This window comes from Nipponia nippon, unplaced genomic scaffold, assembly GCF_047370975.1.
Source record: "Nipponia nippon isolate SJK-2023a ecotype South Korea unplaced genomic scaffold, ASM4737097v1 scaffold_34, whole genome shotgun sequence".
NCBI lineage: Eukaryota > Metazoa > Chordata > Aves > Pelecaniformes > Threskiornithidae > Nipponia > Nipponia nippon.
This window is the reverse complement of record NW_028262352.1, coordinates 1,681,196-1,695,018: the sequence shown is the minus strand read 5'-3', so window position 1 is coordinate 1,695,018 and position 13,823 is coordinate 1,681,196. Positions and strand designations below refer to the sequence as shown.

Here is a 13,823-nt window from a genome sequence, read left to right as displayed (position 1 = left end):
TGTGCGCGTGGCTTTTGCTTTACCCATTAAACTGTCTTTATCTCAACCCATGAGTTTTCTCACTTTTACTCTTCCGATTCTCTTCCCCATCCCACCAGGGGGGAGTGAGCGAGCGGCTGTGTGGTGCTTAGTTGCTGGCTGGGGTTAAACCACGACAGTCCTTTTTGGCGCCCGATGTGGGGCTCGAAGGGTTCAAGATTATGACAGATTTATTTGGAATGTGCTAGATCGAATTTATAGCTGTTAGTGCTGTTTAGCTATTAATCGTCAGGCTTCTGTGCTTGCCATGGGGCTTGCTTGCCTTACTGTATATTAGAGTCTAGTGCTCGTTAGTGGCTGCTTTTTGCTTTTGCTGCTTGCTGAACTGCTTATCATCTTACTCTGCTGTGCCTGGGAACATTTTGATAACAACAGCCATGCGCCTGGGCTGCTGTTTCTGTGCTGCTGTACTGGACAGGCTGGAACTCCAGTGTGAACTCGAGTCGAAGGGACTGTGACCTGTGGATGAATCCATGTGGGAGCAGGACACCCCGAAGCATCTGTGGATGTGGATAAGCCCATGCCAGAGCAGGTATGTCTCGAAGCATCTGTGGCCATGGTTATGTCTGTGCCGCAGCAGGTATACCTCTTGAAGGGATTGTGGCCCAAGGATAAGTCCACGCTGGAGAAGGTACACCTCGAAGCATCTGTGGCTGTGGATAAGTCCATGCTGCAGCAGGTACACCTTGAAGCATCAGTGGCTGTGCATGAGGTCATGCTGGAGCACCTCAAAGCATGTGGCCATGGGTAAGGCCATGGTGGAGCAAGTTTACTTCTGAAGAGACTGTGGCTGCGGGCAAGGCTATGGTGGAGCAGGTATACCTCTGAAAGCATTGTGGCCCATGGAGAAGGCCGTGTGGGAACAGGTGCACCTCTAAGTGACTGTGGCTGTGGATAAATCCATGCCGCAGCAGGTATACCCCTGGAGAGACTGTGGCTCATAGACAAGGCTCCACTTGGAGCAGGTAAACCCCTAAGGGACTGCAGTCTGTGGATAAGTCCAAGCCAGAGCAGGGGCAAGGGGAGGAGTCCATTGCAGTGTTAAGCCCAATGGTCTGGTCCAAAGGGGCCAGGGGTGGAGATTGTAATGGAAATACCTTTAAATTATTGTAACCCAGGATTTGAGTTGCATGTTATGGGAATTACTATAGCAGGAACCCCTTATTGCTAGCCAGGCTAGGAGCAAGGGGAGGAGTTCCTTGCAATGTTAAAACCTATAACCTGGCCCAAAGGGGCCAGGGGTGGAGATTGTAATGGAAATACCTTTAAATTGTTGTAACCCATGATCTGAGTTGCATGTTATAGGAATTACCATAGCAGGAACCACCTGAACCAATGGAGAAGCAGCCTTACAAGAAGCAGTGCAAGTGCAGCAGTGACCCAACCTGAGCTGGCTTTGGTGCCCAATAACTCCACACAACACACCACCTCTCCTGTCCTGAGCAATCACCATCACAGATGGAGCCCAAAGTCATGGACTAAATGAACTCAGTGGGCATTATGTGGACATTTGTGAATGTTTATGGACATTTTACAGACATTTCACAGGGGTGGTCCATAGAATAAGTGGGGTGGTGGTTAATGAGGATGTATTGGATAATGTGGGACCTGAGCATGACGTAAATGGTATGGAATAAGGGGTGGATACTGTCCTGGTTTCAGCTGGGATAGAGGTAGTTTTCTTCTTAGTAGCTGGTAGAGTGCTGTGTTTTGGATTTAGGATGAGAATAATGTTGATATAACGCACTGATGTTTTGGTTCTTGCTGAGCAGAGTTTACACTAGTCAAGGACTTTTCAGCTTCCTGTGCTCTGCCAGGTGCACAAGAAGCTGGGAGGGAGCATAGCCAGGACAGCTGACCCAGACTGGCCAAAGGGCTATTCCATACAAAACCTGCGTGGGGAGACCCCATTGGATTTCAATGACATCACGCTCAGTATATAAGCTGGGGGAAGAAGAAGGAAGGGGGCGACGTTCGGAGTGATGGCGTTTGTCTTCCCAAGTAACTGTTACGCGTGATGGAGCCCTGCTTTCCTGAGGATGGCTGAACGCCTGCCTGCCGATGGGAAGTAGTGAATGAATTCCTTGCTTTGCTTTGCTTGCGTGCGCGGCTTTTGCTTTACCCATTAAACTGTCTTTATCTCAACCCATGAGTTTTCTCACTTTTACTTTTCCGATTCTCTCCCCCATCCCACCAGGGGGGAGTGAGCGAGCGGCTGTGTGGTGCTTAGTTGTTGGCTGGGGTTAAACCACGACAGTGGGAAAGAAGGCCATTTAACTTCTAACATCTTTGGCCCCAGCCTCCCCTACCACTGCATGCACCCCATGGGGTAATGGACCGACAGGTAGCAACTCACCTCACCCTGAAGGAAAGTGGTATGGACCCTGCGTCCTGCCCCAGTCAGCACCTTGCCCTCCTCTTGCCTCACCCTCTTCCCTCCTGCTCTCCCCACTTCCCTTTCTTTGACAGACCACTTCTCAGGTTCTGCTATCTGTGCGGAAGAGCTGGCAGGGTGGCAGTTTAGGCACTGGTAACAACTGGAGCAGGACAGGCAACACCTAGGCCTGAGATGAGCAAGGGTGTCGCAGCACCCTGAAAGGCAGTCCTTGTGTGAACAATGTGCTTCTGGGCACAGGGCATCACACAACGGCTAAGCGCAGCAGAGGACTGGTGGGTCCACGCTGCTCTGCAACTTCTTACAGTTATGACCGACATGCTAGATCAGAAGAAGCACAAGGCATGTAGTCATCTGGTCCTTAAGAGTTAAAATGTCTTTCCTGATCCCCCCTCTGCAGGTGACTGAAGCTCTAGAACGTGGGACTTGATTATAAGCATTTTCTTAACAAGAGCTGCAAGTACTGCATGTATTCAGAAGACCACTCAGTCGTTGCTCCCTAAGATGTGGGGGAGCAAGGGGACAGACAAGCAGGTTCACAGAGTCTAAACTCAGAAAAGAGCCTCAGCTCAATCCAGCTTAACCATTGACACCCACAGCTTGCAGACTTTCTCACAGAACCTGAATTCAGGCAAATCTATTAAAAAAAACAAATACCTTTTTGAAGAGCCTATGTACTGAAAATCCATCAACTTCTCAAGGAAGTTCTCCAGTGTAATTACTCTTCGTTTAGGGAATTTCAGTCTTGAAAGTTCAGCTTCCACCTATTCCACCTATTCTGATACTTTTGCCAGCAAATTTTAAAAGCTTTAGCATGATATATTTTTTCACTTTTTAAATAACTACAATAAGGGATCAAGTAATCATCTCTTGGTGACTTCCTCTTCACTGAAATATTGCTCATCTCTGCCTATAACCTCTCTGGTATTTCCACATCTACAAAATGTGGACACTGACTGGATACGAACTTTTAGTAATGGTTTTACCAGTGTTTTGTTAGATCATTTCCCTATTTTATATGATACTCCAGTGTAGTGATCCTGACCGGAAGACCATTGTATATCAAGGAATTAGTGATCCACATAATGGTTAACCTGAATAAGCCCAGGCCTGTGCTGAGCTGAGCCGTGCTGTGCTGCACTGTGCTGCACGTACAGCTTAGCTTTCAGGCCTGTGTTGTGCTGCGCATATCCCTTGACTGCAGGATAAATTTAGCCAGCTCATTGTAACAGAGCAGCCTGCAGGCAGCTCCCACTTGGTAATGGCAATTATGCCACCTGTGCAGCCTTGCCTTTCTCTAAAAGTGCAGCAAGAAGTTTTCATGCCAACATCCTTTCTGCTTGACAGATGGAAGAATCAAGAGAGTTGTTTTCTTGTAAGAATATCCTATAATAGCTCAAACGATGAAAATGGAGAAACCCTTTCTACAGACGGGATCTGCGCAATGTGCTGCACCCTGATTGGGGGCCTGTTTGATGCTGCACAGCTCGGGGTTCTCAGCATCTGAATGGATGTAAAATTATTTATGCTATTCTCTCTTTCTTTATAGTGTTAGGTCTAATATATACAATTTTAAATAATACTTTACAGAGTCTGAGTGCCTTTCTGTATTGGGTATATGTGGCAAGGTTTGGGGGGGGGGGGCACTCACAGGTGGTCTCTGGGAGAAGAGGTCAGGGGCTGCCCTATGGCAGATACAGCCAGTTCCAGGCAGCTTGATGAGGGACCCACCAGAGGCCAAAGCTGAGGCAACCAGCGAAGTTTGTGGCACCTCTGAAAACATATTTAAGTGTATTCGATTTACATGGAAAGGTTTTGGTAGTGGGGGGGCTGCAGGGGTGGCTTCTGTGAGAAGACACCAGAAGCTGCCTCCATGTCAGACAGAGCCAGTTCTAGACAGCTCCAAGATGGAACCACTGATACAAAGATCGGTGTTCTCCGAACCCCCTTGCTTTCTAACTTTCCTCACCAAGGTGGGAAGCGAGGTGGGAAGCTAGGTGCGGCTGGGTAAGGAAACCGATGTAATGAAACTCAATAACAACAGAGTGTTATTAAGCAGGCATTTTATTGCAGCACTGGGCAGCACTGGGGATTCTCCACCATGAGTGCTCCTCCGAGTTGGTAGACTTGCAGAGATTACATGCTATAAAGTCATACATATTCACAGGATTTCCGAGAATTCATTTACATAAACATGAGGTTTCCTGGAACTTATTAACATATGCAAATGTCCGATCCGCATGCGCAGTCGTCTTCCTTGGTGGTCTTTGGGTGGTCTTTGGGGGTCTTCAGATGAAGGCTCGTAGTCTTCTTCACTGTGTTCGCTGACTGATTTTTGCTTCAGTTTTGGGACCAAGTCCTTCAAGGCTGTTGTTGTCATCCCCTTGCAACTTTCTTATCTTCCGTGCCTTTGTTCTCCCAAGGCTGAGTTGTCTGAGATGGGATCATCCCGGAGCCCCCTTATCTTACAACCATTCTAACTACTCTCTAAATCACAAAGGCCTTTCTTTTGTTTAGTTAAGTGACTAAGATATTTACAATATCCTCCTTGCCCCTAGGCTTTAATTCTTTCAGGAGGCATTTTGATGCAGTGGCTTTGTCTATCTATCTTGGCTTTAACCCTTTCACCACCACTGGCCAAAGCTGAGCCAATCAGAGACAGTGGTAGCGCCTCTGTGATAACATATTTAAGAAAGGGTAAAAACTTCTGCGCAGGAGGAGCTGTGAGAGAGGAGGGAGTATATGTGAGAGAAACAACTATGCAGACACCAAAGTCAGTGAAGAAGAAGGGGGAGGAGGTGCTCTAGGCTCCCGAGCAGAGATTCCCCTGCAGCCCATGGTGAAGACCATGATGACTCAGGTTGTCCCCCTGCAGCCCATGGAGGTCCACATGGAGCAGATATCCACCCTGCAGCCTGTGGAGAACCCCACGCCAGAGCAGGTGGATGTGCCTGAAGGAGTATTTGTGACCCCATGGAGAGCCTGCACTGGAGCAGGCTCCTGGCAGGAACTGTGACCCCATGGAGAGGAACACATGCAGGAGCAGGTTTTCTGGCAAGACCTGTGGCCCCATGGAAAGGACCCACGCTGGAGCAGTCCATTCCTGAAGGACTGTACCCCATGGAAAGGACCCATGCTGGAGCAGTTCTTGAAGAACTGCAGCTTGTGGGTGGGACCCACGTTGGAGAACGTTGTGAAGGACTGTCTCCCGTGGGAGGGACCCCACGCTAGAGCTGGGGAAGAGCATGAGGAGGAAGGAGTGGCAGAGATGAAGTGTTATGGACTGACCACAACATCCATTCCCCATCCCCCTGTGCCCCTCGGAGGGAGGAGGTAGAAGAGTTGTGAGTGAAGTTGAGCCCGGGAAGAAGAGAGGGGTGAGGGGAAGGTGTTTTTAGATTTGTTGTTTCTCATTATCCTGTTCTGATTTGATTTGCAATAAATTAAATTAATTTCCCCAAGTCAAGTCTGTTTTGCCCGTGACAGTAATTGGTAAATAATCTCCCTGTCCTTATCTAGACCCACAAGCCTTTTCTTGTATTTTCTCTTTTATAAAAGCTAGGTGAAGAAGGAGGAAGGGGGGACGTTCAGAGCTATGGCGTTTGTCTTCCGAAGTAACCATTACACTTGATGAAGCCCTGCTTTCCTGGAAACGGCTAACCATCTGCCTGCCGATGGGAAGTAGTGAATGAATTCCTTATTTTGCTTTGCTTGGGCGTGCAGCTTTTGCTTTACCTATTAAACTGTCTTTATCTCAACCCATGAGTTTTCTCACTTTTACCCTTCTGATTCTCTCCCCCATCCCACTGTGGGGAGAGTGAGCGAGCAGCTGTTTGAGGCTTAGCTGCCTACTGGGTTTAAACCATGATACTTGTGGCCTACAGGATCGTAACATATTCCTTATATATAATTTTATTTTCTTATGTTTAATTTTGAAAAAAACGTGTTAAATTTTGTTCTTGCTCCATCTGAATGTTACCTCATGAGATGCAAAAATTTAATATTTTCTCTATTTGCTTTTTTGTGTCTTAGAATAGTTTGGTATCTGTCTCAAGGAATAGCAGGAGTTGGTGAAGAATATCTACAATTCCTTGGTACCTTTCATGAGCTTTATCTCTAGTTTTAGTCTTGCTGTGACTTTTTTCCCCCTTTTCCGTCTCTACAAACATGGTATCCATCTGTATCTGTGACTATTCTAGGGGACCTTCAAGAGCATAGTGAAGTGACATTTTTTTAAGCCCCTTCAGCTGAATACAAAATTGTCATATGGTTAAGAACAACCATGTAGAAAATTGAGAGGGTGACTCTGGGCACAAGTTGGTAGGAGCCAACTCCCCACCACTGTGTTTGTAATCTGGGGCTGGCAGTGCATACAGCAGGATCACCAGCTTGCACTGGAAGAGCCTGTAAGCTGCATACAGGTCAAGGGGCTAGCTGCCCCTGCTCTAGATAGTGCAACGTGGCACCTTTGTAGATACTCTTACATAGCTCAGTTTTAACCTGACTTTTCCCTTTCAAGTAAATATTTCACTTTTTTTATTGTACATTGGAAATAATTATTTCCAAAAACCTTTGCTCTGTAAGTACATAATTCCAAGAGCATGTTTTGGTGACAGCAAAAGAAAATGGAATTTCCAAGTATACATATGTATGCGAGTAGTACAAGGACAACTTTTAGCCAAGATAAGAAGTGACAAGTGCCCCACCCCCAGCTTCTGGTAAAATACTCGCCCCTGCAGACAACCAGTTGTACCATTTGCTCCGGATGTTACGCCCCTCTTTCGGTCACATGGTCTGTTGTGATTGGCTGGAAGCATCCATTACCCCACGGGTCTTTTCACTCTTAGCTCCAGCCAGCGTAGTGGACTGCACTGTACTCTGAGCCTTGTTGTCTCTCCTCGCTGCGTGTTGGAGTTCTGCCGCCCTGGACCGCTGGTAGGGGGTGGGGGTGGTTCGCTGAGCCGCCGGGGTTGCAGTTCGGGCTCCGTGGCGGGCCCTGCCTGTGCCTGCTGGAGCGCAGGCGACGGGTGGTACCTGGGTAGGGGCCGCGGGAAGCCGGGCAGACTTTAGCGCACCGTGCGGCTGGCCAAGGTGCTGTGGGGGCCGGCGAGGAGCTGGCGGGAAAGGTGCCGTGCGGTTGGACCGAAGGGCGGTGGGCGGGTGCTGTGAAGCGCCAGCGGGCGGTGTTGCGGAGTGGCGGCAGCGGGGCGTCCAGCATTGTTCGCGAAGGTCGTGTGAGGGCTGCGTCCCCCGTGGGGCCCGCCGGGGCGGTGCGATTAAATCACCCAGATGTGCGTCTCGGAGTGTGTGTGTGTGTGTGTGTGCGCGCGCGCGCGCTTCCTGGCTGTCGGGCCGCGGGCAGGCGGGTGCGCGTGTATTGGCTGGGCCGCGGGCGCGGCGTTAACTGCGGATTTCCTGTCGCGTCTGGGTGCTGAGCGCAGGGAGTTCACAGCTTCTGCTGAGCGCAGCGTTACGCTTCTGCGTGCGGCGGCGGTGGGGTGCACTCGCGCTTGGCGCTTCAGCAAGAGACGGTAACGCCGCTGCCCCCTTGTAATGCGGCTGAGCCTCACAGCAGGGATGGCACCTTCCGCCAGATGCTCCCTGTCTTTAAAGTCGCTCTCGAATAGACCTTGATCACTCCGGGGCCGCGCCGTGAGACCAGGCAGCAACGGTCAGAAGGCGTCTGAAATACGGTTATGTGGGGCAGGGTGTGCAGGGTAGGTAGCAGACACGTTCTTCATGTGGCTGAGCAGCCGTCCTCTCACAGCTGCATGGTGCTTCTCGAGCCCTTGCAGCACCCAGTGCTCTTATGTAGACAGGATTTTCCCCTGCAGCACGGAGATCCTGATATATATGTTTTCACTTTCCTTTTCTCTGAGTAGAGTTCATATCTCTGTACTTACTGTTGTAGTGTCGTCAGCAAGACAGGAATGAATTTGGTGAACTCTTCTCCTGCCACAGTGGAAGGGTCTGCAGGCCTGTTTTGCCCTGTGTGTTCTCTCTGACCCACATTTTCTTCTCCTCCTATAAATGCTTTAAAATATAATGGAAATAAGAATTAGGCAGTGAAGAGCAGAGCAGTGAAGCTGTTCTGGCAAATCTAGGAGGAAAAAAAAAAAGGTATTAATTCTGATACCTTTGTGCAGAAACCTTGGGAATTTTTATGTAAATCCTAAAGCTTGTAGTTAGATTGATCAAGTGTATTTTTTGTACCAGCTATTGTTAACAGTCTAAACTGATGGGAAAGACAGAATTAACATATGTTAGTACCTGTATCTGTTCATAACTGCTTAATTCTTTGAAGCTGCAACTTAAAACCAACAGCAGTCACAATTATAACATTCTTAATACTCTTATACAAGTGCTAAACCTGACTATAACCTTACTATTCAGCCTAATAGTAACAAGGTATACTAGTGCCCAGCTTTCTATGGGTAACTTGATATTGCACTGTAGTAAAAGGTGGTGGGTTTTGGTTTGGGTTTTTTTTTTCTGTGGGGTTGTTTGCTTGGGTTTTTTGTGTTTATTTTTGTTTGGTTTTTTTTTTAGTGAAAGGTAAATGGAGAGTCAAAGCTCTGTTTAAATGTCAGTTATATTATCCATGATACTCACAGATTGCATTTGTAGCACTCTAATGTACATAAAAATGTTACTTTACAGAATATGAAGCTTGCTAAGTGGTTTTGGTTTATTAGCAGGTTTCTTTTGCCCATTAAGATATTGGGGAGGGGTTGTCTCTGAACAGTTAAAAGTACTGATGTTTCAAGTGTCCTGCAGCTATGTAGGAAAACAGAATCATAGAATGTCCTGAGTTGGAAGGGACCCACAAGGATCATCGAGTCCAACTCCTGTCCCCGCATAGGACAACCCCAAAATTCATACCATACATCTGAGGGCATTGTCCAAATGCTTCTTGAATATTGTCAGGCTTGGCGCCGTGACTACCTCCCGGGGGAGCCTGTTCCAGTGCTCCACCACCCTCTGCGTGAAGAACCTTTTCCTAATGTCCAACCTAAACCTCCCCTGGCATATCTTCCTGCCATTCCCTTGGGTCCTATCATTGGTCACCAGGGAGAAGAGATCAGCACCTGCCCCTCCTCCTTCCCTAGTGAGGAAGCTGTAGACCTCGATGAGGTCTCCCCTCAGTCTCCTCTTTTCCTGGCTGAACAGACCAAGTGACTTCAGCCGCTCCTCATATGGCTTCCCCTCTAAACCCTTCACCATCTTCATGGCTCTCCTCTGGACACTCTCTAGTAGCTTTGTATCCTTTTTGTACTGTGGGGCCCAAAACTGCACACAGTCCTCAAGATGAGGCCGCACCAGTGCAGAGTGGAGCGGGACAATCGCCTCCCTCGACTGGCTAGCAATACAGTGCTTGATGCACCCCAGGACATGGTTGGCCCTCTTGGCTGCCAGGCACACTGTTGGCTCATGTTCAACTTGCCGTTGACCAGAACCCCCAGATCCCTCTCTGCGGGGCTGCTCTCCAGCCTCTCGTTCTCCAGTCTGTATGTACATCCAGGGCTGCCATGTCCCAGGTGCAAAATCCGGCACTTGCCCTTGTTGAACTTCATACGGTTGGTGATTGCCCAGCTCTCTAATTTGTCTAGATCTCTCTGCAGGGCCCCTCTGCCCTCAAGAGTGTCAACGGCTCCTCCCAATTTTGTGTCATTGGCAAACTTTGATAACAAACCTTCAAGTCCTGCATCCAAGTCATTTATGAAGATATTGAAGAGCTCTGGCCCCAAGATGGATCCCTGCAGAACCCCGCTAGTGACTGGTCTCCAGCCTGATGTAACCCCATGTACTATAACCCTTTGAGCCCGACCCGTCAGCCAATTGCTCACCCATTGCATTATGTGTTTATCCAGCTGTATGCTGGACATTCTGTCCAGGAGGATACTGGGAGAGACAGTATCGAAGGCTTTACTGAAGTCCAAAAAGATTACATCGACTGGCTTCCCTTGGTCAACTAGGTGGGTAACCTTGTCATAGAAAGAAATTAAGTTTGTCAAGCAGGACTTCCCCTCGTGAATCCGTGCTGGCTGGGACCAATGACTGCATTGTCTTTCAGGTGTTTTCCAATAACTCCCAGAATACTCTTCTCCATAATTTTGCCAGGCACAGAGGTGAGACTGACAGGCCTGTAGTTACCGGGGTCATCCCTGTTGCCCTTCTTGAAGATTGGGACTATGTTTGCCAGCTTCCAGTCAGCTGGGACCTCCCCAGATTCCCAAGAGCATTGAAAAATCATTGAGAGAGGTCTCTCTATGACATCAGCCAGCTCTTTAAGTACCCTTGCATGAATCCCATTGGGCCCCATTGACTTATAGGGATCCAGCTGGAGCAGCAAATCCCGCACAAGTTCAGGGTTTGTTGGGAGTTTATCATTCTCGCAGTCATGGTTCTCTAGCCCAGGGCTCTGGGGGTCCCAGAGCCCATCATCGGTGTTGAAGACCAAGGCGAAGAAAGCATTAAATGTCTCTGCTTTGTCTATGTCCCTGTTTTTGAGGTGACCATGCTCGCCAAGTAATGGGCCAATGTTATTTTATTGCCTGCCTTTTGCCATTTATATATTTTAAAAAGCCCTTTTTATTGTCCTTCACAGTACTGGCCAGCTTCAGCTCTAGTTGAACTTTGGCCATGCATATTTCCTCCCTACAGTGGCGAACAGCCTCTCTGTAGTCCTCCCGTGTCACCTGACCTTGCTTCTGCTGGCCATACATTTTCTTTTTTTGTCTTAGTTCTAGCATAAGATCCCTACTCAGCCAAGCCGGCCTTCTACCTCGCCTGCTTGACTTCCGACATTTTGGAATTGCCTGCTTGTCGTGGTTTAACCCCAGCCAGCAACTAAGCACCACACAGCCGCTCACCCACTCCCCCCCGGTGGGATGGGGAGAGAATCAGAAGAGTAAAAGTGAGAAAACTCACGGGCTGAGATAAAGACAGTTTAATGGGTAAAGCAAAAGCCGCGCGCACAAGCAAAGCAAAGCAAGGAATTCATTCACTACTTCCCGTCGGCAGGCAGGTGTTCAGCCATCCCCAGGAAAGCAGGGCTCCATCACGCGTAACGGTTACTTGGGAAGACAAATGCCATCACACCCAATGTCCCCCCCTTCCTTCTTCTTCCCCCAGCTTATATACTGAGCATGACGTCATATGGTATGGAATAGCCCTTTGGCCAGTCTGGGTCAGCTGTCCTGGCTATGCTCCCTCCCAGCTTCCTATGCACCTGGCAGAGCACAGGAAGCTGAAAAGTCCTTGACTAGTGTAAATTCTACTCAGCAAGAATCAGAACATCAGTGTGTTATCAACATTATTCTCATCCTAAATCCAAAACACAGCGCTCTACCAGCTACTAAGAAGAAAACTACCTCTATCCCAGCTGAAACCAGGACACTGCTCCTGTGCGCTTAGGAGGTGGTACTTAAAAAGTGACCAGCACTGATGGACCCCAGCACCTTCAAAAGCTTTTTCCCAGGGGACCTTACTAAGTAGTTCCCTGAGCAGCCTGAAGTCAGCTCTCCTTGTATCCAGAGTTGAGGTCCTGCTGGCAGTTTTCCTCCTGTTACCATAGATTTTAAACTTGACTGCTTCGTGGTCGCTGTTGGCCAAGGCAGCCACCAATCGCCACTTCACCCACAAGACCCTCTCTGTTAGTAAGCAGCAAGTCGAGGAAGGCACCTTTCCTGGTCAGTTCCCTTAGTACTTGTACCAAGAAGTTATCATCCAGATGCTTTAAGAATCTTCTGGACCTGCTTGTACCGGCTGTGTGGTATTCCCGGTTGACATCTGACAAGTTGAAGTCCCCCATAAGGACAAGGGCAGATGACTTGGAAGCATCCCTTAGTTCCTTAAAGAATAACTCATCCGTGTCGTCATCCTGGCTGGGTGGCCTATAGTAGACTCCACAACGACATCCGCTTTATTTGTCTGTCCCTTAATCCTTACCCAGAGGCTCTCAACTGTGCCATCGCCAACTGCTAGCTCCTTGCATTCCAGCCCCTCCACTACATACAATGCCAACCCCCGCCTCGCCTGCCCTGCCTATCCCTCCTGAAGAGCCTGTAACCATCCATCATGGCACACCAGTCACAGGACTCGTCCCACCAGGTTTCACTTATGCCTATGATGTCGTATCTCTGGGACTGGGCCAAGGCATCGAGCTCCTCTTGCTTGTTCCTCAGGTTGTGTGCATTTGTGTAGAAACACTTCAAGTGCGGTTCATCGTGCCTGTTGCCTCGTGGAGCAGCCTGAGGAATCTCACTAGCACGCAGCTCCTCGAACTTTGGCATGCCATCCCGTTGCTCGTCGCTGACTAGCCAGGTATTGTCCCTTTCCCCCTTCCAATGTAGTTTAAAGCTCTATCAATCAGCCCTGCTAGCTCCTGGGCAAAAACCCTTTTCCCCTTCTGAGAAAGGTGCATCCCATTGGATGTCATTAGACCTGGGGATGAATAGACCATCCCGTGATCGAAGAACCCAAAGTTCTGCCGATGACACCAGCCTTGTAGCCACGTGTTGATCAGCTGGGTCTGCCTGTTCCATTCAGTATTCTTCCCTGCTACTGAAAGGATTGAAGAAAACACCACCTGAACACCTGATCCTTCAACCAACAGCCCCAAGGCTCTGAAATCCCTTTTGATTGACTTGGGACTTCTTTTTGTTATCTCTTTGCTGCTGACATGAAGAACTAATAGTGGGTAATAGTCTGAGGACCTTACCAGACTAGGAGGTTTTCTAGTGACATCTAGTCTCAGGTCTTAATTTTTCTTATCTAGTTATTATTTATATGCAATTTTATGTAGGGTTTTAGCTGACATAAGTGAGAGTGCATGTGTACCTATTGCACAGAAAATAGCAAATAACGTCTATTAGTAGATGTTTTCTGTGAACATGGCTTATTACAGTGTCTAGGGTGGTGATGTACATCACTGTACATACATGCTTGCATAGCTGCATGTAGAAATGAATTAATGTCAGAAGACTGCAGTTAAGCAGATAGTAGAAATGATGGAGAAGGTCTGTGATGGGAGAATGACTTGCTGCTTCTACCAGTAGTTGGCTGCCTTCTGGCATTGCTCTGAATACGGTAGAATTCCTTGGAACATTCCCATAAAGAGGCACAAGGAGTAGGCATGTGCAGCATTGATTTTGTTTGTTTGTTTGTTTGTTTTTGTTTTTTCCCTTCCTCCTTTTCCCCGGTTTCCCTTATTGAAAGCTTCCCTTCCCACCACCCAACTTAATGTTGCTGCTGTTGGTGTATTTTGAAACATATTCTGTCTTATGTGGTATGTTGGTGTTTTGGGTTTTTTTTGTTTGTTTTTTTGTTTTTTAAGAGAGTGGTTATGAGGATGGAGGAGGGGGTGGTACTTGCAGTGACTCTGAAA

At 48.2% G+C, this 13,823-nt stretch overlaps 1 protein-coding gene across 11 annotated transcripts in view; it reads left to right on the top strand.

Annotated features, from left to right (window-relative positions):
- The first annotated feature begins 450 nt into the window (after positions 1-450).
- The window catches only part of LOC104019890 (macrophage immunometabolism regulator), a 78,652-nt gene continuing 65,279 nt past the window's right edge, over positions 451-13,823 (top strand). For 4 of the 11 annotated variants that reach the window (XR_015707648.1, XR_015707649.1, XM_087770868.1 and 1 more), the window contains exon 1: positions 4,518-7,369. Coding sequence is in view for 3 of the 11 variants with exons in the window: in XM_087770866.1 (XP_087626992.1) it covers positions 12,728-12,760 (33 nt within the window). In the remaining 8 variants the exon portion in view is untranslated. The other 7 variants (XM_087770863.1, XM_087770869.1, XM_087770866.1 and 4 more) reach the window with 6 other exon arrangements.